At 42.6% G+C, this 20,575-nt stretch overlaps 1 protein-coding gene across 1 annotated transcript in view; it reads left to right on the top strand.

Moving 5' to 3' along the window:
• Positions 1-14,954, top strand: part of ADGRD1 (adhesion G protein-coupled receptor D1) — a 240,924-nt gene extending 225,970 nt beyond the window's left edge. The window contains exons 23-26 of the mRNA XM_077835220.1: positions 7,379-7,505; positions 8,539-8,580; positions 12,493-12,585; positions 14,859-14,954. Of these exons, the coding sequence (XP_077691346.1) occupies positions 7,379-7,505; positions 8,539-8,580; positions 12,493-12,585; positions 14,859-14,954 (358 nt within the window). The remainder of the gene's footprint in view (positions 1-7,378; positions 7,506-8,538; positions 8,581-12,492; positions 12,586-14,858) is intronic.
• The last annotated feature ends 5,621 nt before the right edge of the window (positions 14,955-20,575 follow it).

The raw sequence follows: 20,575 nt of genomic DNA, 5'->3' as shown, positions 1-20,575 counted from the left end.
AGTAGCAGCAGCAGCCCGGGGCTCTGGGGGCTATTTAAAGGGCCCGGGGCTCCCCTCTTCTACTGCCCCAGTCCTTTAAATAGCTGCTGGAGCCCCGCCGCTTCCCCAGGTAGAAGCAGGGGAGCCGCAGGCCCATAAATAGCCCCCGGAGCCCTGGGGAAGCAGTGGGGCTCCAGCAGCTATTTAAAGGACCGGGGCTGCAGAGGCAGCTGGAGCCCCTGCTACCCCAGGGCTCCGGGGGCTATTTAAAGGGCCTGCGGCTCCCCTGCTTCTACTGCCCCGGTCCGTTAAATGGCTGCTGGAGCCCTGGAGAAGGAGCCCTAGCCCTTTAAATAGCCCCCGGAGGCCCCTCCCCACCCTACGGCTCTGGGGGCTATTTAAAGGGCCCGGGGCTCCCCTGCTTCTACCGCCCCAGGCCTTTAAATAGCCCCCAGAGCCCTGCAGCCACTACCCCAGGGCTCCAGCAGCGGGGTTCTGGAGGCAATTTAAAGGGCCTGGGGCTCCAGCCTCTGCTGGGAGCCCCAGGCCCTTTAAGTTGCCCCCTGGGGAAGCCTGGCTGCCCCAGTATGGCTCTTGCCAGTATCCCGTACCGGGGCGTACTGGCTTACTTTCACCTCTGCCAAGGGGCCTTCCAGAGTTCATAGATTAATTTAATTTCTGAAAATCATGCTCCAGTTGACTTGCTCAATGAGTTGGTGGTTGAGCTTGGAGGAGAACCAAGAAATTTTGACTCTGAACTCTCTCTTTTGACCCCTAGTTTACGTTCCTTGAGCTGGTCAAATTATTCATTGTGACTATTTTTGGGTGTGAATTTATCTCATTTTTTATTTTTAGGTCATAAAAGGCTTGGTCCCAAAGATTCCCATTGATGGGAACCAACTCTGGCTCAGGTCCAAATGGTTTGTAAATCTATCCACATTTCTGTGAATGTGTTGTAGCAACACACTGGCTAGGTTGCTCGAACAATTTCCAGCAAATGTTTTTTTCTAATACTGTTCAGCTGGACTATTTGTGGTGGGTAATTTTGCTCCCTGACTAGATGATTGAATAAATAATAGCAAACAACAACATGCTCTTGTTCACTCATGACTCCCACTCTGTGAAGAATAGCCATTCCTCATGCATCAAAGGGGATAAAATCCTGAAGACTGGTGAACACCAAGCATAAAAGGAGGTAAGAACATAGCTGAATTGAATGGCAGTTCTGACTGTGAAGGAAAGTTTGCAAACACTGTTTGTTTCACAGATTTTAATCAGCTCTTAGGTTGGAGTTTGGTGATTACAAGTTGTAGCAAATTGGAAACAGTCCAAGTTCATCTCCTTCCAGTATTAATCTGAACTCTGTTAGATTTTGAGAGAGCTGCTAGTGGTGGGTGTCTGAAGTAAACCGCAAAAAGAGAAAATTCAGTTAAAAGGACTATTCATCAAAGTAACAATGTGACTTGCTATGGAAAAGTGTCTGCTTTTATAGACCATACCTCTTCCTGCTATTTATCTTGGTTTATGGGTCTCAATTTAGTCCCTAATTTAGCAGACAGGATGTCTAAAGTTGTGGAGGTCAGATGCCTTAAACGGATTAGCTCCTCATATATAACTAATAAAACTGATTCGTGAGTTATAGATCCCATTCTTAATAGCAATACAGTTTGCTTCCTGCAAGCAGTAAAGTTACTTCCTAGGGGCTGCTAGTTCAATCATCAGTATTTGATATGGACAGTGTCCTCAGAGCAGTAGGAAAGAGGGAAAAATTAAATAAGGGCAAGAAAAAAGCTATAGTGAGTAGAATTGTTCCAAACCAATTGCAAATATAATAAAACTATAAGGTCCGACCCTGCTCCTTGGCAAAAGTCCCAATGAATTTAACAGTAAGAAGATTGAACGCCTATTTCATATTATGTCGTTGACAGAAATGATATTCCCCAGGACCTGACCCCTACATTTCTTGCACACCTTGCCATCAATGCAGCAAAGATAGATTACACCAGCTCCAGGATCTTCCCCTCATGTTCCTATTAACCAGAATTTGGGACCAGGATTTCAGCTGGTATAAATAAGTGTAGCTTCAGTGACTTCACTGGAGCTTCACCAGTTAGCACCAGCTGAAGATCTGGCATTGCCTATGCAAGTATTGGACGTTATGCAAAGTTGAACCATAAATAGGAACTGGAGAGTAAAACGAAGACTTAAGTGGGATGTCTCAGATGAGTAAGGTTACTCTCTTGAGAAAGGGTTATAGAATTGGCCCCTAAGGGGAGCAGGCAAAGGAGACAAGATTTTTGTTTTTTTAGATGGAGATTTAAAGAGATGGAGAGTCACTTAGACAGAAAACCCAGGAAAGGCTGATTGAGGCATCAGGAACTATAAAGAAAGTTGCAGGGTTCATACAGGTAGGCCCAGTGAATAGATTTTGCACAATTGCCAGCAACTACCCTGAAGGAACCCCACTGATTGTAAGGGACCCAGCTGCAGCATGATGGCCGTATGTAGTACAAGTTCGTTGCTGTTGGCTCTTAAAGTCAAAACCATTCTTTTGGCTCTGCATAGGAATTAAATCAGCCCACATCAAAGCATCTATTGCTGAATGATGCTTTGCACAGCTTGTGCCTTCTGTGTAACTTGTAACCCATCCATCCAGATTGTTATCATTTTGACACAGTGAGAAACAAGTCCTAGCAGTAGAACAGGCTGATAGATACACTGTGCACAAACAATAATATTCCAAAGGCTGCGAAACACAGACTGGATATAAAAATGTAATCAGAACAAAAATAGCTCTGCAGTTTCCAGAAGTCACCTGTTAACGAAGGAATAAGTGGTACATATTTGTTAGAAGAAAACTGAAAAAGAAAGTAAAAAGGATGAAGAAAAGCAAATTCCCCCTTGGTGCCTGCTTTGTCTGCCTCCCAATCAATTCAGTGCAGGGCTGATCAACACACACACACACAGAAGCTGGAAGCAAAGATAGTTTAACAGAGCTAGACTGCGAGAGAGCAATAGTGATTGAACTTTTATCAGCTTGTGTGAGAAATAAACCCTTATATGGCTTCTAAAATTCTGTGGGCCAGCTCATCATCACCTAGAATGTGACCAAGCAGACGTCTAAGGGTGAGTGAGTCCTCCCTTTATGCTGCCTGCCCACATTTCTACTGCAAGCAGGGGGAGAAAGAGGAGGTTAAGGGCTAGATTCACCAAGGAACCAGCGATGCTTAGCGTGACCACGGCTAACTTTTCAGCGCCTAGAAAATCACTGGGATTCACATCCTTGGGCTTCCTATCCAATGAATGCGGAACATTCACAAAGGGGTTCACAAAGGCCAGCAGGCTAGGTGGCTGCCCGCCTAAGATAGACAATGGGAGATGTCAAGGAGAAAGGAGTGTCCTAAATCCTGCCCCTCTCCGGGAGTTTGGCTTTTAAATCCAGGCTGCAGGGAGGCGCCTCCCTCTGCTTGGGATTCTCAGCTGCAAACTCTTGTTTGGAATTAGTCATCTACAGCATTTCTTGCAAGAAGCGGTGGGGCGGCACTCTCCCCCTATAACTTGTAGCCCAGTGGTTAGGGTACTCACCTGGGATGTGGGAGACTACGGGTTCAAATCCTCCCTCTGTCTGAGGGGGAGAAGGGATTTGACCAGGGATCCGCCAGTGCTCAGGTGAGCACCCTAAATGCTGGGCTATGAGATATTCTGATGCTCACAGTTTACCTGTGGGATTAGGCCTCACGGGCATGTTAGTCAGAAGAACACCTATCATCCCTTGGTTCATGCATTGCACTGGGGCAAGGCATCCAAACACCTGCTGGAGTGCTCATGTGCAGAGGCAGAAATGGAGGCACCTAAAGAACTTTGCAAAGAGTTAGATGCTGAATGAGCCTAGGCTCCTACTGGGTTCGGTTGCAGTTAAGTGGGGGTACTGTGAATACCAGTGGTGCCTAACCCTAGGATTTAGGTGCCTAAGTCCCTTTGTGAATCTAGCCCGCCATTGTCCTGTATTCCCTCCCTCCCCCTGGCACAAGATTCTATATTTGTACTGGCCAGGGGGAGTAGTGATCTGCTATTGGCATGGGAAAATAAGATAGTTAACCGTTCCCTGGGTTGTGCCTCTGAGCAGCATTCCTTACCTGGACTGCTTCTGGGGACAGCCAGCTACATGGCTACCTCTTTCTCTGCACTAGTGGTAAAAGACAACCTACACCTATATTAATTGCACAGGACATTGCTTATTGTCATCCAGCACAGCTGGGTGACAGAAATCAGGCTTTCCCATTCAGTATCTTGAGGTATCAAACTCAGTATTACATCATCCTCGTTACCAAACTTCATAGACAGCATCAAATCCAAAGGACCATGGTGATGCATTGTTAAAGTTGCTCAATCTGAATATTCAAACACTAGCTAAAGTTCCAAAAGCAACATGTACTTGACTGTGTTGTATGGTTTAAATTATTAGGGCTAGTCTCCTCAACTATGCATGTAGCCAGAAACTCAGGAATAAAAAATAAGAACATATAAGTGCAATGCATTGGAATTAACATAGCTACGGGACCCATATCTTTTGCAATTTCTGAATTGTTTTGACCTTATTGTTGCTTAATGCAGCTTTTTGCATTTAATTTGCTACGCATTTTTTTTAAAGGTCAAAGAGGCAATGAAACGAAGTTTGGGGAAGTGGGGGCAGAGGAGGAGGGAAGAAAATAAAAAAGGTCAAGGAAAAAATGCTGCCAAGCTTCTAGCTTGGTTAGTGGAAGCTCATAACTCCTTGAACCAGTCATTCACACTTAGGGTGAAATTCACCCGTGCAACAGACTGGCATAAGATCTATGCAGCGCCTAAGCAAAATAGGTCTTAAATTGGATGCAGGTGACACACAGACCTTGTGCTGATCCTGTGCATGGGGTGAATTTCACCCCTAAACAGCACCCAGTCTAAATGGATGTGCACTTAAAAAGATGCACATGTACCGAGTGCCTTCCTAATTAGTGTTCGTTCATCTCTTGCCCTCATACATTTTTTTACTGCACATGGTCAGTGTTCAGTCTTCAAAGGCCAATGATCTTTGTTAAATCAAAACCTGTTAAAAACAAAGGGCCAGATTTAGTGTTTAGGTGACTAAAGCCGTAGATAGATGCCTAACAGATAGGGATTTATAAAAGCACCTAACTGAATAAAGTATTTAACTCCCATTGACTGTCAGTGGGAGTTAAACACGTGACCTGCTTTGATGCTTTTGTACATTACACTACATGACTATCTATATCATTAGGCACCTTTATCACTTTGTAAAATCTGGCCCAAACTGATTAGTCCTCAATGAAAACTCTGTCTAGCCCACGTTTCAGTTAGTTTTCATGTCATTCACTATTACTGAAGCATTGTTCGGATAGTGTGTTTAGAATAGTTTGCAATGGGAAAAGTGTATTTGTTGTGGTCTAACGACTCCAAATATGGCTGAAGGCATTTTGCTCAAACTTAAAATAAAAATTAAAACAAACTCCCCTTTATCCCAAAAGGCAAATTTCATAAAAATTGGATGTGTCTGAGACAGCAGAAGGGTAAGAGTGATGGGTTCATAATGGAAAGTGTTTTTCAATATCGGATTAGATGAGAGACCTAAAATGTCTAAATGCCCAGATTCCGTTTTCCACATGTTTGCTATGGCCCCTCTCCTGCAATGAGTCCTATGCAGGTGGACCCTCATCGAAATCAGTGGGGCTTAGCCCAGTCACAAGGTTTTTGTTTGGTTCCCCTCACCCCAACAAGAGTTCATTGCAGGATCTGGGTCCTTGGCATTGTGTCAGTGGGAAATATTTCCTGTGTTACTGTTGAAGTGAAGGACTTTAGCCTTGGGAAAAAAATATCATCCTTGCATTATGAAATAATTCTGCACCATTGATCGAGTTGCTCTCAAGACCGGATTCTTTGAAATGTATATTGTAAGTGAATAATAGACCTCAGGGTTTATTGTATTCCTTCAGTTCCTGGCTGACAGACCCTTTACAGATCAAAATGAATTGTACTGAAATATTTGTGGCTAAGGACACCAAGATTCTCCTCAATACACACATTTTAAGAAATCTAGGCTTTCTTCGGTGACCCATATTTTCCAGCAACCCTTGACCCCATGGCACTCAGTATTTAAAGAGATTTTTCCATTGAGTTATGTGATACGGCAGCCTCATTTTTCTCCTGTTGTTTTCTGTAATCATCATGGAGCCTTGCCCTAACAAAAGATATGCAGATGTAGGCACCGCTCTCCTGCACCTACACCCTAGTCCCACCAAAGGGGAAGTTAATATTGCTTGAGACAACATGATCTCCTGCATGGATTTCCTACTAGCAATCTGCAAGCTCCTCAGTGATGCAATAGTTGAGAGGGTGGGCTGATCCTTGGCTCCACCCTTCCCTCACTCAATATGCCCCCATCCTGACCTACTGATCCCCAACTTCACCACAGCCCCAGTTCAGTAAGGAATTTAACTTTAAGCATGTGCTTAAATCCCATTGGCCTCAATAGGAGTTAAGCATGTGCTTACATTTAAACATGTTTATGGGCAATGCTCACGAGGAATTGGATTACTCACTTGCTCTGGGGACTTGGGGCCATGTGCCTTTGTTAGGACTTAGACAGCTCTGGGAAGGAGTCTTTTTTCTCCACTTCCACTCTCCCCACCCCGGTTCCACCTGCTTTGCTTCCTTCTGCCAATGGAAGGCAGCATCTGGTCCTTGGTATCTTTCAGGATTTCAGTAATTTGAGGCATAGGGCATGAAAATCTCCTACATCCTTCCACCTTGCATAATAGAACTGCACAGGTACCAGTTAATAGGCTAATAGGCTTTGTGCCCATGGAGAAAACTAGGAGGTTTTGCCCCAATGACTTCCATGAAAGTTCTGAGTGAGCAAACCCTTGCTGTGGGAGGAGGTATTGTTTCATGGTCTCTGTGTGTATATAATGTCTTCTGCAGTTTCCACGGTATGCATCCGATGAAGTGAGCTGTAGCTCACGAAAGCTCATGCTCAAATAAATTGGTTAGTCTCTAAGGTGCCACAAGTCCTCCTTTTCTTTTTGCAAATACAGACTAACACGGCTGTTACTCTGAAAAAAGAACAATATTGATGAAGTTCTTTCTTTGTGCTGTGAACATAAACAGGTCCTACTTTATTTTTTTTCCAGTGATCAAAAAAGGCTGACACAGCTACTCATTTATACAGCAATAAAGTTGAGCAACCATCTGATGGCAGTGTCTGTCAGAAGACTTTTTTTTTTTTTTTTGCACAATCACTCGTATGCCAAGAAATAATTGTTAAAAATCTCCCCTAGGATGTGTTAAAAACTTACTGTTTGCCTGGCAGTTCTGTTAAATTTCCTGTCATTTTATCTTTCAGGTTGACAGCTAAGGCAGTTGCTGTATTGTTACCTATCTTGGGAAGTTCATGGATCTTTGGAGTTCTAGCTGTCAATGACCATGCAGTAGTATTTCAGTACATGTTTGCAATATTCAATTCCTTGCAAGTACGTATATAATGCAGGCTCTGAGGGTTCAGACAACAGCTGTAGAGCACCACAAGCTTGCAACTGACAGATCTTTAGCAATGTTTTCATTTGTGTATATTTTTCTGATCTTCCATACCCCTTTATCTCATAAGCCTGTACAATCAATGATATTTCTCCAGTCTCTGCATAGACAGTGAAAATATTGAGCAATTGATTAAGGCTTCTAACAGCCACCAGATAAACAGGTACTGAACACTGCCCTTGACAGAGTTTATTCAAAGTTCATTTTCAAGAGTGAGGCATCAAGGACTAGATTTAACAGTGGATGCACCGCTGACATTTCTCAGGTTTGTAAAGTCAACTTAAGATTCTGTAATCCAGAAGGAGCCAAATAAGACAATCCTAAGTGGCTACGTAGATCTCATCAGGTCGAGCAACAGGGTATGTGTGTTGCATTTGATAAAAGTTAGTAGAAAAGAGGCCCACTGATGCAGCATACAGCACTTGTGATAGGATGACAAGATAGAAGGGTCCTGATCCACTGAAAGCATCCCTAGCCAGGAAAGGACTTAAGAATCTGCCTAACTATAAGCAGGTGCTTGAGTACAGACATACAGTTACAGGCGTGTTTAAGTTCTTTCCTGGATCAGAGAGGTAAAAGCAGCACTTGTGAATTTTTTGTCATCTCACAAAGGAGTTCCACAGATAATCAAACCAACACTACATCAGAGGGTCCCAGCTAGAGCTGGTTGGAAAAGGGCTTTGATTGCCAACGACCAAAACATTTTTGATTTTTAAACTTTTGGATTTGGAGGCAGACACTTTCTGTGAAAATTTTGTTGAAAACCCAAGTTCCTTAAAAATAAAGTAAAAGTTTAGATGGAAAAATTTTGACCAGTCCTATCAGTAGCCTAATGTTGTCACTGATTAAGTTAGGGAAGAATTTGACCCATTCGTGCTCAATTGTAAATCTCAGACTGTTGCACACATGCTTAGTACAATACTTCAAGTAACCTGTAATATTATTCTTCCCTTTTTTGTTTTATTTTAGGGATTTTTCATCTTCCTGTTTCACTGTCTTCTGAATTCAGAGGTATGTTCTTCCCTTCTCCCCCAATAAACATCCAGTAAGAGCTCCTTCTGTAGTAAAACCAAGAGCCAAATGATGCTAAAATATTGTTAGGATGGTATAAAGTTTGTAAATCAGCTTTGGTATTTTAGGAAACCCTTATTTAATGCTGTTGCTTTAAGTACTGCTCTTTATTCCTCAGTCACAGTTGCTTAGCAATGTGATTTTTTTTTATGTAGTCACTGTTATTACAATTTATGACATCTTCAGGAAAGTAGGAACTCAGTAAAAAACTCTAGTGCTCTGGGTGTAAAATAAACAGTGAATGAACCCATTATGGGCACTTTCTTTGTCACTGATATTTGTAAGTTTCTGTGTGAGAAACATGAAACTATCAGTGATTTTATGGTTCAGAGGACTCCTGGCCACACATGACCCCACTTTGTAGCAATGTATGTCATTTAGTGCATTTAACCTAAAGAAGCAGAGTTTCCTGATATGTGATAACAGATCAGAATTCAAGTCTAAGGGGAAAGATACTGCTTGGGCATGGATGGAGACTAGCATTCTATGGGCAACATTTCTGAAGTGAGAATTTTTGGGTTTCAGAGCCAGAAGGGAAAATAAATATTAATCTCAGCAAAACAAACTTTTAGAATCCCTTTATTAATGAGAAACCAGAATAGAACATTTCACACTTTTCTTGGCAGGATGCTAGGTCCTTTACAGTGGACTAAAGGGGGATCTTTTCATGTAAGGATTGCGTCATTGGATTGACTCCTTTAGAGCCAAAGCTTTAGCCAGATAAGTAGGCCTTGCACAGGAAATCTCTACATGGACTGGAGCTGCCAGAATGCTCCCCTCTCCCAGGGCACTGGGCACAAAAGCCCAGCAATATGCCATTGTTACTGTAAATCAAAGGCGGTGATGGAAGTTGCTGTCAGCACCATGTGGTTGTTTTAATTAGTGGATCAGCATATACACATATACCTCCTACTGACCACTCTTCTGCTTGTCCCATGCCTCTTCCCTCCATGCCGCACATAAACACCGGAACCATTCCATTCTGCAGCATTAAGGGCCTTCTCTGCCAGCGCAGGAGCAGGCAGGACATGGTGTTTGCAATAATCAGGTATTTGCTGACCACCATCATCATGACCATTGTTGAATGGTCTCTGCCCCAGTGACTTCATAGTGCTGGGTACTGAATTCTCTAGCTGCACTGGGATCAGAAGGAGACACCAATATGTAAAGCTAGGAGGGCTGGTAAAAGTTAAGAAGGAAAAATATTTAAATATCCTATTGTTCCCTGTGCTCAGAGAGCCTCCTTCTCTCCATGACCCATCTGACTCCCAGACAAAACAATCCAATGGCCAGATATAAATATCTGGCCATTGGATTGTTTTGCTGACACCTACTAAGGAAGGGAATTCATAAAGTCCTCTGAGTGCTCTTAGAGGCACTAGGTACTGTACTTCAGAGTCTGAATCCCTGGCAAACAGCAGAAATGAGCAATTGCCTTTTGGAGAATATTTCTTACTAGCTCCACTGTACAGTCTCTGTGAGGGGTCTCTATTTAAAATACACCTTCCCAAAAAAATTTTTTTTAAATGCCTTACTCCTCAAAACTTTGTGTAACAGGGAATCCCAGACATAGGAAAGCAAAACCGCTAGCAATATTTCAAATCAGTAGGGTAAAGCAGAGATATCGGATTTTACAAGCAATACATAAGACCTGTATGAAGAAATACTGTGAAAAATGGCAGTACTTTTGATTGCCTGAGGACCTTGGCAATGCCAGAACTACAGAGCAGACTACATCCCTTCCCCCCCAGTTATTTTTTGTTTTGTTTTTCAAAGTAAAAAGGAGAACAACAACAAAAGGAGAGGGAGACTATAAACAACAATTATCGCATGCAATAATAGTGGGAGAAATATAAAAAGGTACATATACAGCACCACAGGAATTACAAATATACAGACCACCTTACCCTAATTTTAATTGTACCTGTCAGCAAAATAAGAATATGTTCACTTGTTTTAAAAATCCCCAACAATTGGCTCCCTTCTGCTTTCAGAATGGCAAAACTGCCACTCACTTCAAAGGGTGCCAGATCAATACAGTGATAATTAATTCTCTCCAGATTTACTAAATCTCACAGATTGACATGCCACTGAGCTAGTTAGTTAATTTTCCTGGTTTTTCTCCACTAGCAATTTAGCAATTAGCATTTTGTAAATCATGCGAGATTCTAACATCTAGGGGCAGTATGGCTTACTGACTAGAGCCATTCCTGGCTCTGGTTCTATTCCTGGCTCTGCCACTACCCTGCTGAGTGGCCTTGGGCAAGTCACTTCCCTGTTCTGTGCCTCCATTTCCCCATCTCTAAAATGGGGATACTAATATTGCCCCCATATTAGCATTTAAGGATCACGTTTAATTGCTTCATCACTGCCTTCTAAAATGGAAGCACAATAAACTAACATACACCCATCACCACATTTCTGGGTGGCGTGGTTTTACTTTATTCAACTAGAGAGGAGTTGAATTTCATTGGAAAGCATCATGTAGTTTATCAATATAAGGGTACATATAAAGCTGTAGCTAGGGTGGTGAGTATTTTGTTCCCTGCCACAAATGTGATCACTCAAGTGCCAAATTAAAGGCAATGCTTTTAGAGAACAACAAGGCAGAGCTAGGGCTTAATGACATGGACAGTCCCACTGACTTCAGGGGGACTGTTTGAATGAGAAAGGTGAGCTGGAGTGGCGTGGGGATATGATCCCTGTATTGTCACTATGAGGACATACTTCTTTAGAACTCCACTGGAGTGGTGGGTATTTGGAGGATCACGGTGGGTGAGTTTTTCATTGACTTCAGTGGGCCAAGATTTCACTCTGTGTGTGCAAAGTGAACAATATTGTTAAAGTGTGAAATTCACCTCTGTCTGGACTGGCCAGCACCTTTAAGTCCCACTCAGGCTCTCCAGATAAGTGGTCCCTAGGCCTCATGCTGGAATTTTAGCTATGCCGCAGCCCTGCTCTGAAAAGTGACTAGATAAGATGGCACCTTTTGCTCAACAGATCCCTCTGCATTTCAGTGACAAAAATAGGTACTTCTTCCCATTTTTACTTCCATGGAGCTGACACAGCACTGGGGGAGCAGGCTGCATTCGAGTCTGGCTCACAACCATCAACAGAATTATTTACTAAGCTCCCAGGGCTGGACCAAAGCCTCTCTGCACAGACACCTGTGCAGCCATAATGTAGAAGGTGATGGAATTGCACTCGTGTTACTTGATTATTAGAATCTGCAGGGCTGGCAGTTTGGAAAAAACAACAGCCTGGATCATCTCCCGCCAGGGAAAACGTTGTCAGGAGGGCTTCTGGAGGAGGAATTCCGCATGCCAGATCCCCTCATCCCATCAGAGAGGGATGGGTGTGCGTGTGCATTGTCAGAGTTTGCATCTAGTGAAAAAAGCCCACAGGGCCCACCACAAAGTTGGTGACTCACATAGAACCTAGGGGCTCCCCGGAAGGCCAGGATAAACTGCACAAAGCCCCTTCGGTCTCTGGGGGTGCGCCTAGAGGCCAGAGCCATTGCTGGTTCCTGGCAGAGCAGTTATTTTGGGACTGCATGGAGTCTGGGGAAGTGCCCCCCTGAGTGCACAGATTAGCTGACACAATCGGAGCTTATATTTTTACTTATTAAATGTGCAAATCTGATCATGGACCTATTGGTAAACACTAAAATGGAACCCCATGATATTATTATTATTATTATTACACAGTAGAACGGCAAATATTCCACAGTAACATATGCGTATGAACCCTCGTCCATTTATAATGGAAAGACAATACTTTGTACCTGAGAAATAAATAAAACCAGATTAGGATCATCATTTCCTGACTGCCTTCTAATGCCTCTTTCCAAAGGTTAGAGCCGCCTTTAAGCACAAAACCAAGGTGTGGTCCCTCACCAGCAGTTCAATTCGAAACATCAATGTGAAACCCTTCAACTCCGATATCGTAAGTACTCCCATCAATGCCATTTTTATCCTATTGTACTGGCTGGAATGTTGTAGAGCAAAGCTGTGAGACTAACTGATTTTTTGGTTCACTGGCAGTTCTAAAAGGTCAGAAGAATTGTGTGATTTGGTCAAGATGAAGTTAAAAAAATATATTTTGGGGGAAGAGTGGGGGATTTTCAGCAAAGTGAAAATGTTGGGAAAACTTCATTTTGTGTTGAAGGAAACGTTTTTGTTCAGCCTGAAACTATGTTTCATTTTGAACATAAGCAAAGGAGTTGAAGGGCTGCATTCACAAAACCAGGGAGCAGGAGATATAGGATTCAACAAAAGAGATAGAGAGAGGCCCAATCCAGAATAGCCAATAGCCTGGTGGTTAGGACACACACCTGGGAGGGGAATGATGGGGGGTTGCAGTCCCTGCTCCTGAGCTGGGATTCAAACCTGAGTCTCCCACACCACCAGTGAGTGCCCTGAGCATGAGGCTAAAAGTTATGGGGGAGAGAAGGATGGTGACACCACCTTCTCCTTCACAGCTTTGTGTAGCCCAAAAAATTGAAATGTTTCATGTTTTCAAAATATTAAAACTATTTGTTTAGACGTTTCCAAACTTTTCTTTTGTTTTGACTGAAACATTTTGCCCAAATTGACACAAATTGTGGCAAAATATTTCATTGGATCCGGATTTGCTTTTTTTTTTTGGTGGAAAAAACCGTTTCAGCTGAAAAATGTTGCCCAGCTCTGGAGTGATCTTGTGGAAAGAAAGATGACATGACGGGGGCACAGGAGTTAATTAGCACTTGTCTCTACTGTGTGTTCTACAGCCAGTTGCGATGGGCAAAGGTTGTGTGGTGACTATAGGAGATACTCTGAAAGCAGAGGACTAAATTTTGTTCTCTGATAAGTCAGTGCGTAAAATTTCTAAAAACATCAGACATGGGGCCTGATCCAAAGCCTACTGAAGTCAATGAGAGTCTTTCCATTGACTTCCACGACCTTTGAACCATGTTCTTGAAGAATGTTCTCGTTATTAACTTCAGCTGATGACCATTGTTTTTGGTTAGGGTTAGAGCTGGTTGAAAGTCAGAATTTTTGTTTCATGGGAAATTTCATTATATCAAAATTTTTGAAATTTTCAACCAAATGGAAATGTTGCAATCATGTTGGTTTCAGCCATCAGCTGGCAAGACTTCCAGGATCCGTGATTCCAGGGCAGCCCTGCCATGCAGACTCCCCCGAGGCCAGGGACTCCCTGGCTTGCAGGCTCCTGGGCCAGCTTGCTCTTCAATGCTCACAGTAGTTGGCTCCCCGACTGCTCAACTCTGACAACCTTGGAAGCCATCTGCCCCAAGATTTGGATAGGCCAAGGAGCTGGCTGGCCCAAGATTTTGGAAGCTCGGAGGCCAGTCTGCCTGGCGGGTATGCCCTGGAACCACAGACCCTGAAGTCTGTCCCAGGACCTTCCAGACTCCCAGCTTTGTGGCAGGGAACCTGGAAGCCCTGTGCGCCCCATCTAGAGCCTGGCTGTCGGGCTTCTGTGCCAGCTGATTCCCCAGGCTGCCTGACTCGCAGGGCAACTGGCTCCCCAGCCTGCAGGGGTCAGTCAGTCCAGGGAGCCAACTGGCCTAAGAATCTGTAAGCCCTGGCATCCCCAACCCTGGGGACGGTCACCATCGCAAGGCTGGCCTGGAGCTGCAAATCCTGGAAGACCTGGAGTCCCGACTCCAAGGCAGTCCTTCAGATGTGTGGGCAAGGTAGCAGGGAGAGATGTGAAACCTGCCTGACAGGCCGGGTTCTGCCGGTGTTCCTTCATGAGACTTGTCAAAAGTGACAGGTTGGCGTGAAACATTTTGCTTTTGACGAACTGGCATTTTCTGATGCAAAATTGTTCCAGCAGACAATTTCCAACCAGCTCCAGACAGAATACCTTTACATTTGAGTCCCACGAATGAACATTTATATAAACAAATCAGTGTGTATATATGCATTCCCCTCTCTCTCCCCGACTCGAGGACAGCTTAAGATGTCTTGAGACAAAATAAATTTATTTTATGAGAAAACTGGCTATTAGAAATGATAGCTTCTGAAATGATTGGCAATGATCACTGAATAATACCTGACAATACATGTTAAATGGCTCCTTTATGGCTTGTGCTCTCAAGAGTCTAAGGTAATGTGGAGTCTAGATTGATGCTTTCAGGCTTTCATGTCCTCCAGTCAATGGTGATTTACCAAAAGAAGTAAATCCAGTTTCAATACTATTTTGTCTTCCAGATGACTGGGAATAGGCCAGGTACAACTCCTACGAAGATGAACACCTGGGACAAGAGTACCAATTCAGCCAATCAGATTGATTTATCAGCAGTCTGATATTAGACCCAGATTCTCTCTGAAAAATCAAGCCATACCTTCAGGATCTCCAGTACAGTGGCCCCCCCAGTATCTTCTCACCATTAATGCCAGTAGGAACTGCTCTTCTAATCAATGCCTAATAAATTGGAATTTGCCATATTGCTTTGCCGAGTATGTACAAGTCTGTCTTCATCTGCCTCCCTTCCAGGGTGTAATGCAATCAACCATCAGCAATAGCTGCAGAGTAACTAGCACTACTGTACACTGGATGGTTTTGTCAGTGACGATGACAACACTAGGGATGGGACAGTTATTGCGATCTAAATCTAAAGGTCACGTATTTCAGGAAAAATGCATTTTTATGCTCTGAAAATGAAATGCTTCCAATTGTGATGTTGTAACAGGGCTATTCTTGTTTAGCTGTGCACTCTCTGTTTACATGTAATATCTTAAGTAATCCAATTATCCCAGAGAAACTTATTAACACCACATACTGCCAACAGGCATTTTACGGAAACACTGTAAAGAAGCCAGACCTTGAGGGAAAAAAAGAAAAATTCCAGCCATTCAGTCCACTCTGTAGACTTGGGACCAGTGAAGCAGATATACACTAGGTCTACATACACACAAATCACGTGTGCACACACACAGACTGCTAACTTTTTAGATATTCCTTTTTCCAGATCTGCAATAGATATAAATGGCTCTGACTGCCCTGCTCCAATCCGCAATGTTAGTTTCATTTAAAGGGTGATTTCTGTCTGCTGACTAACCGTAATAGAAGCTAGTTGTCTCAGTCTTTCAGACAGATCAACAATGGTCCATCACACGCATTTCACAAATGGAATTGACCTGTAGCTTCTGGAAATCAAAACCCACACTGTGACTTATCTTTCTCCTTTTAGTGGTCAGAATGAGACACTGAATTCCAACAAAATACTGTGAAGGTAGCAAGACTGAAGATCAGTCTGTGTATTGGTATCTACAGACAGCTTTTAAACAGACCTCAAGACAGTCTTTTGTGGTTTAGACTCTACTCAGCATTCAGCAGCTTTTGCTTCTAATACAATTATGTGGTATCTTCATGGGGGGGAAAAAGACTCATTTTTCACTGGAGCAATGTCTTCCTGGTTCTTGTAGATTGTGTCAGTGGGTAATTCACTGAAGGTAGTTTGGACGCACTGAGGCAGACCCTCACCTGCACTATTATTGTGCCCACCCAGCGGGGTTGGTGGGGGAGAACAAGGTGGGTTTTGCCATGAATATGCCCCTATTATCTTGAGGCTGCCCAGGGGCTAATTTGGCCTCAAAAACATGCATCTTGCTCTATTTGCTCAGCAACAATGGTCCCAAAGGGAACACTCCACCAGCTCAGTCTGCTCAGACAAAAACGCCATTGCAGCCACGTCTTTTCTCCTCGCCATATTTCTAACACCCCCTCCCCATGCTGCCCCCATCTCACCCGGGGATTCCCCTTCAGTAGGCAAACCCCTAGGTAGTTGGTGCTTGCTTTCCCAATGCTTTGTGTCACCAGCTGTAAGGGGGCTGAGGATTTGAACCAGTATTTTCAAAGTATCTTTCCCTACTTAATTTAATGTTTATACCTTCCACAGTTAAGGCCAAGGCTGATCCACTGAAGTCAGTGACAGTCTCCCATTGAAGTTAGTGGGAGTTTTATCATTGGTTTTAGGGGACCAGGATTTGTTCCCTAACTAACTAAAAAGTTAATCAAATTCTGCAGTTATTGCATTAACTTAAACAAATTTACTCCAGATTTACACAGGCAAAACAGAGCAGAATTTGGCCCACTGTGTCTATCATAAATACTTGTAAATACAGCCATTTATTAATTCTAATCCTGTGAGCAGAATAATTCTATTTTGTTGACAGCTAAATGTAAAAGCAGAGAAAGAAGAAAGCTAAATATTTAAGTGGCTCTCTCTCTCTATTGGCTTTTGGGCATAGGCTTGCTCTTAGCTCTTTGAGCATTGGAATAATTATCACAACTGTGTAAATATAGCAGACCCTTCTGGAAAGAGAATGTCTGTTCCAAAAGATACAACAGAAAGAGCGACTGGAATATATGGAAGCAGGTTCTTATAACAGAACTGTACTGTGATAACAAGGTTCAGAGTGTCTGTGTTGTGTGCTGATAAAATATTTAAACATATTTTTGATACCGGAGGACATTTTAAAAAAAAAACCTGTGACCATGGATATAGATTTTAACCCTATTAGGCGATTTCTATTCTAATCATTATGTTGTAGTAAAAGTGATGTTGTGAATGAGTCATAGAAAATATAGGGGTTTTAAGAAAAACCTGGATTTTAAAATATTTATAATTCCCACTGTGCCATTTCTCACTTTGAATGTTACTCCTACGCTAAATTTACAGCAGTCACCTAAGTTACTGTCAGTAACAATGATTATCATAGATCCATTTGAAAATAACATTTGACATACAGTACAACAGCATCTACTATAAAGGGTTAAGTCTATTTTTTTTACCCAGGTACAACATATAACGTGGTCCCCAAAATACATCAGCAGACTCAATGAATCATGAACATGATTTTTTAAACATTTTGGACTATGACATAGATGTATTATATAAGGAGTGAACATTCATTAACCCATATGTATTGAGACCTATTGTAGATACTGCAATGTTTTCCAGTACATAACCTGTGTCCCATGCTTTATCTGTGCATTTTGAACATAAAGTAGTATATCTTGGTTATGTCACGTGAGTTTAGGAGTTAGAACACTGTATTATTAGTAATGGCAATGGAGTTTCTTTTGTTTGCCTCTTTAGTTTCTGATAAAGTAGTAAAAAACCCACAAGCATACTGTAAATGTCCATCCCCACCTAAGTCTGTTCATCTTGTTTGATTCTATGTATTTTTCATAGTTTTACTGAATGCAGAAAATATACTGAAATAGAAATGCTTGAAATGAATCTTATCCTCAGTCTTTTAAAGCATGAAAATCATGCAGTTTATTTATGGGCTTGCATATGGCAACTTTTGTAGTATTTCTTCAGGACAGCATCATTTTCTCAATGGTATGAAATCTTAATTGAATGAGATGTGAGTTTTAAAGTAGATTATGTAGCAAGAATGACTTTGCAAGTAAGTAATAATTAAATGTTTTTTTCCAAAATAAAACAAAACATTTAATTTTCTAACAAGATTTTGTGTTTGTTCCATTTATTCACATGGGTTAAAGAACATTGGAAATATATAGTTTCTTAGGGAAGTACAAACACTGTGTCTTAGCATATCAATCCTTACTCATGTGAGAAATCCCCCTGAAGTACTCACAACATGTGGCCTAGTACAGTATCACCAAGATACTATGTAGGCAATATTTTTGTTTTAAACTTTATATCCACAGAATATACTGGGGAATGTCATTCCCGCACCTTAAGAAGGAGCGTGTTTGCCGAGGCTGCAGTTGAAGGATTACTTTTTGTAACGTGGTCATTCCAATAGCCGAGCCAGGACTGATTCCTAGCTGGCCAATTGGCCTTCACATTGCAGGTTATGTTTGGATGACCTGATACCACTGAGATGATGGATAGTGATTGCTGTAATTGCCCTCATTCAGACAATGGGTGTGACAAATAGCGTTCTGGTTTGTCATAGTAGGGTAGAGCGTCATCGTCCGTGGTAAAATCCGGAAAGGAGGAGATTTCTAGATGCATGAAGCTGCTCGGTGAGTTGGGACAGTGACCACTCAGATGGTGGAGTACTAGTGGCTCCGCACATCCAGCCAGCGATCTCTGAGAAATGTAGGAACATGCCCTGCACATACCTGGCTGGATACAACGAGCTCATGGCCCTTCTCTTATGCTAAAGCTCCCTTATCTCTTGTAAGCCCATTCTACCCCCATGCCATTGTCTCCCCCACAGAGACTGGAAACACCTAGCCTCCCCACTAGAGAGAGAGAGGGAGACAGAGAGGGTGTGTGTGAGTGTGTAAAATGCTACAGAACAGGAGAAGACCGATGCAAGGAGCACCAATTAACATTCCATGGCAATTTGCAGTCTTACTCCGGGGAGCCATCCCTGTTTTCCCACCACTTCCCATTCCATTTCCTTAGCTCCTTCCCCTCCTCTAGGCCCTGCAGTGAGAGAGAGAGCGTGCACCTGTTAACCACTGAGGGAGACACAGTCTCCCTAACTTTTTACTTTGCTGTGTACATCCCCCCTGAGGTGGCGGTCAGACTAATGAATGCACCATAGCATGCGAGCATGGAGGAGCAGGGCCCAGTAGATCAGCAAGGAGCCGTTAAATTTCCCACTACAGGAGGTCACAGAAGCAGCAAAAATGTACAGAAACCTATAGAATCAGTAGAGTAATGCCTGATGGGAAGGATTCAATGATTCCAAGGCCAGAAGGAACCGCTGTGATCATCCAGTCTAATCTCCTCTATAACACAAGCCATAGAACTCCTCCAAAATAATTTCTTAAGCATATATTTTTTTAAAAAAAAATCCAAACTTGATTTTAAAAATTACCAGTGATAGAGAATCCACCAAGACCCCTGGTATATTGTTCCAGTGGTTAATTACTCTCACCATTAAAAATGTACACCATATTTCCAGTCTGAATTTGTCTAGCTTCTAGCCAGTGGATTGTGTTATACCTTTCTCTGCCAGAGTGAAAAGCCCATCAGTAACTATTTGTTCCCCATGCAGATACTTACAGACCGTATTCAAGGATTCCCCTAATTGCTGCAGAATTCTCAACACGCAACCCCTGTGCTCAGGCTGTGAGCTACGCAGTGAAATTAAGGTGACCAGATGTCTCAATTTTATAGGGACAGTCCTGATACTCAGGGCTTTGTCTTATATAGGCCCCTATTGCCCCTCACCTCCTGTCCTGATTTTTTACACTTGCTATCTTGTCACTCTAGGTGAAATTCACCTGTGCAGAAGTGCAGCACAAGGTTTAGGTCTCACTTGAGCCCTCAGAAGTAGGACTTCAGTGGCACATGGGCCTCTTGCTGACCCTCTATACATGACAGAGTTTCATCCTGGAATGAGGATTCAGGCCATAACAAAGTATATCACAAAAGCTACAAGCTTTTGCCACCCCTTACTACTTTCACATTTTGGATCCAGTTTCTTTTTCCTCCTCCTTATTTTAAACAACAGATAATATAAACGTAGACCAGAAATACAATATCTCCATGATGAAACTCATACAGCTGCAAGAAGCTTAATCATCACACAAGGGCAAAAGCACAGATGTCAAATGGTTTCAAGGTTAGAGAGAGATCTAGCATAATTAATACACCACACTAACTCAATTCCCACTGGGGGCTGTGTGTGTGTGTGTGTGTGTGTGTGTGTGAGTGAGAGAGAGCGAGCATAATTAGAGTGATTATATTCCAGGAAGTTAAAATGGAAGTTTGGGCTTTAGATGACAAGGATTCTACTGTAGGGACTGAAATACTCTCTGTATATGCTACAAAACCTTACTTCTTTTGCCTAAAGCAAAGCAGCAGGGAATATATTGTAGGTATCTTTTCCTTCTATCTTGTGAAATAAAGAGATTTTCTTTTACCTTTATCATCCCCAACAGAGTAATAAATGATATTATATTGTGTCTGATTTACAGCATGTTTGCC

Source organism: Eretmochelys imbricata, chromosome 15 (assembly GCF_965152235.1).
Source record: "Eretmochelys imbricata isolate rEreImb1 chromosome 15, rEreImb1.hap1, whole genome shotgun sequence".
Lineage (NCBI taxonomy): Eukaryota > Metazoa > Chordata > Testudines > Cheloniidae > Eretmochelys > Eretmochelys imbricata.
Note: the sequence above shows the minus strand (reverse complement) of the source record. Positions and strands in the feature narration are given on the sequence as shown.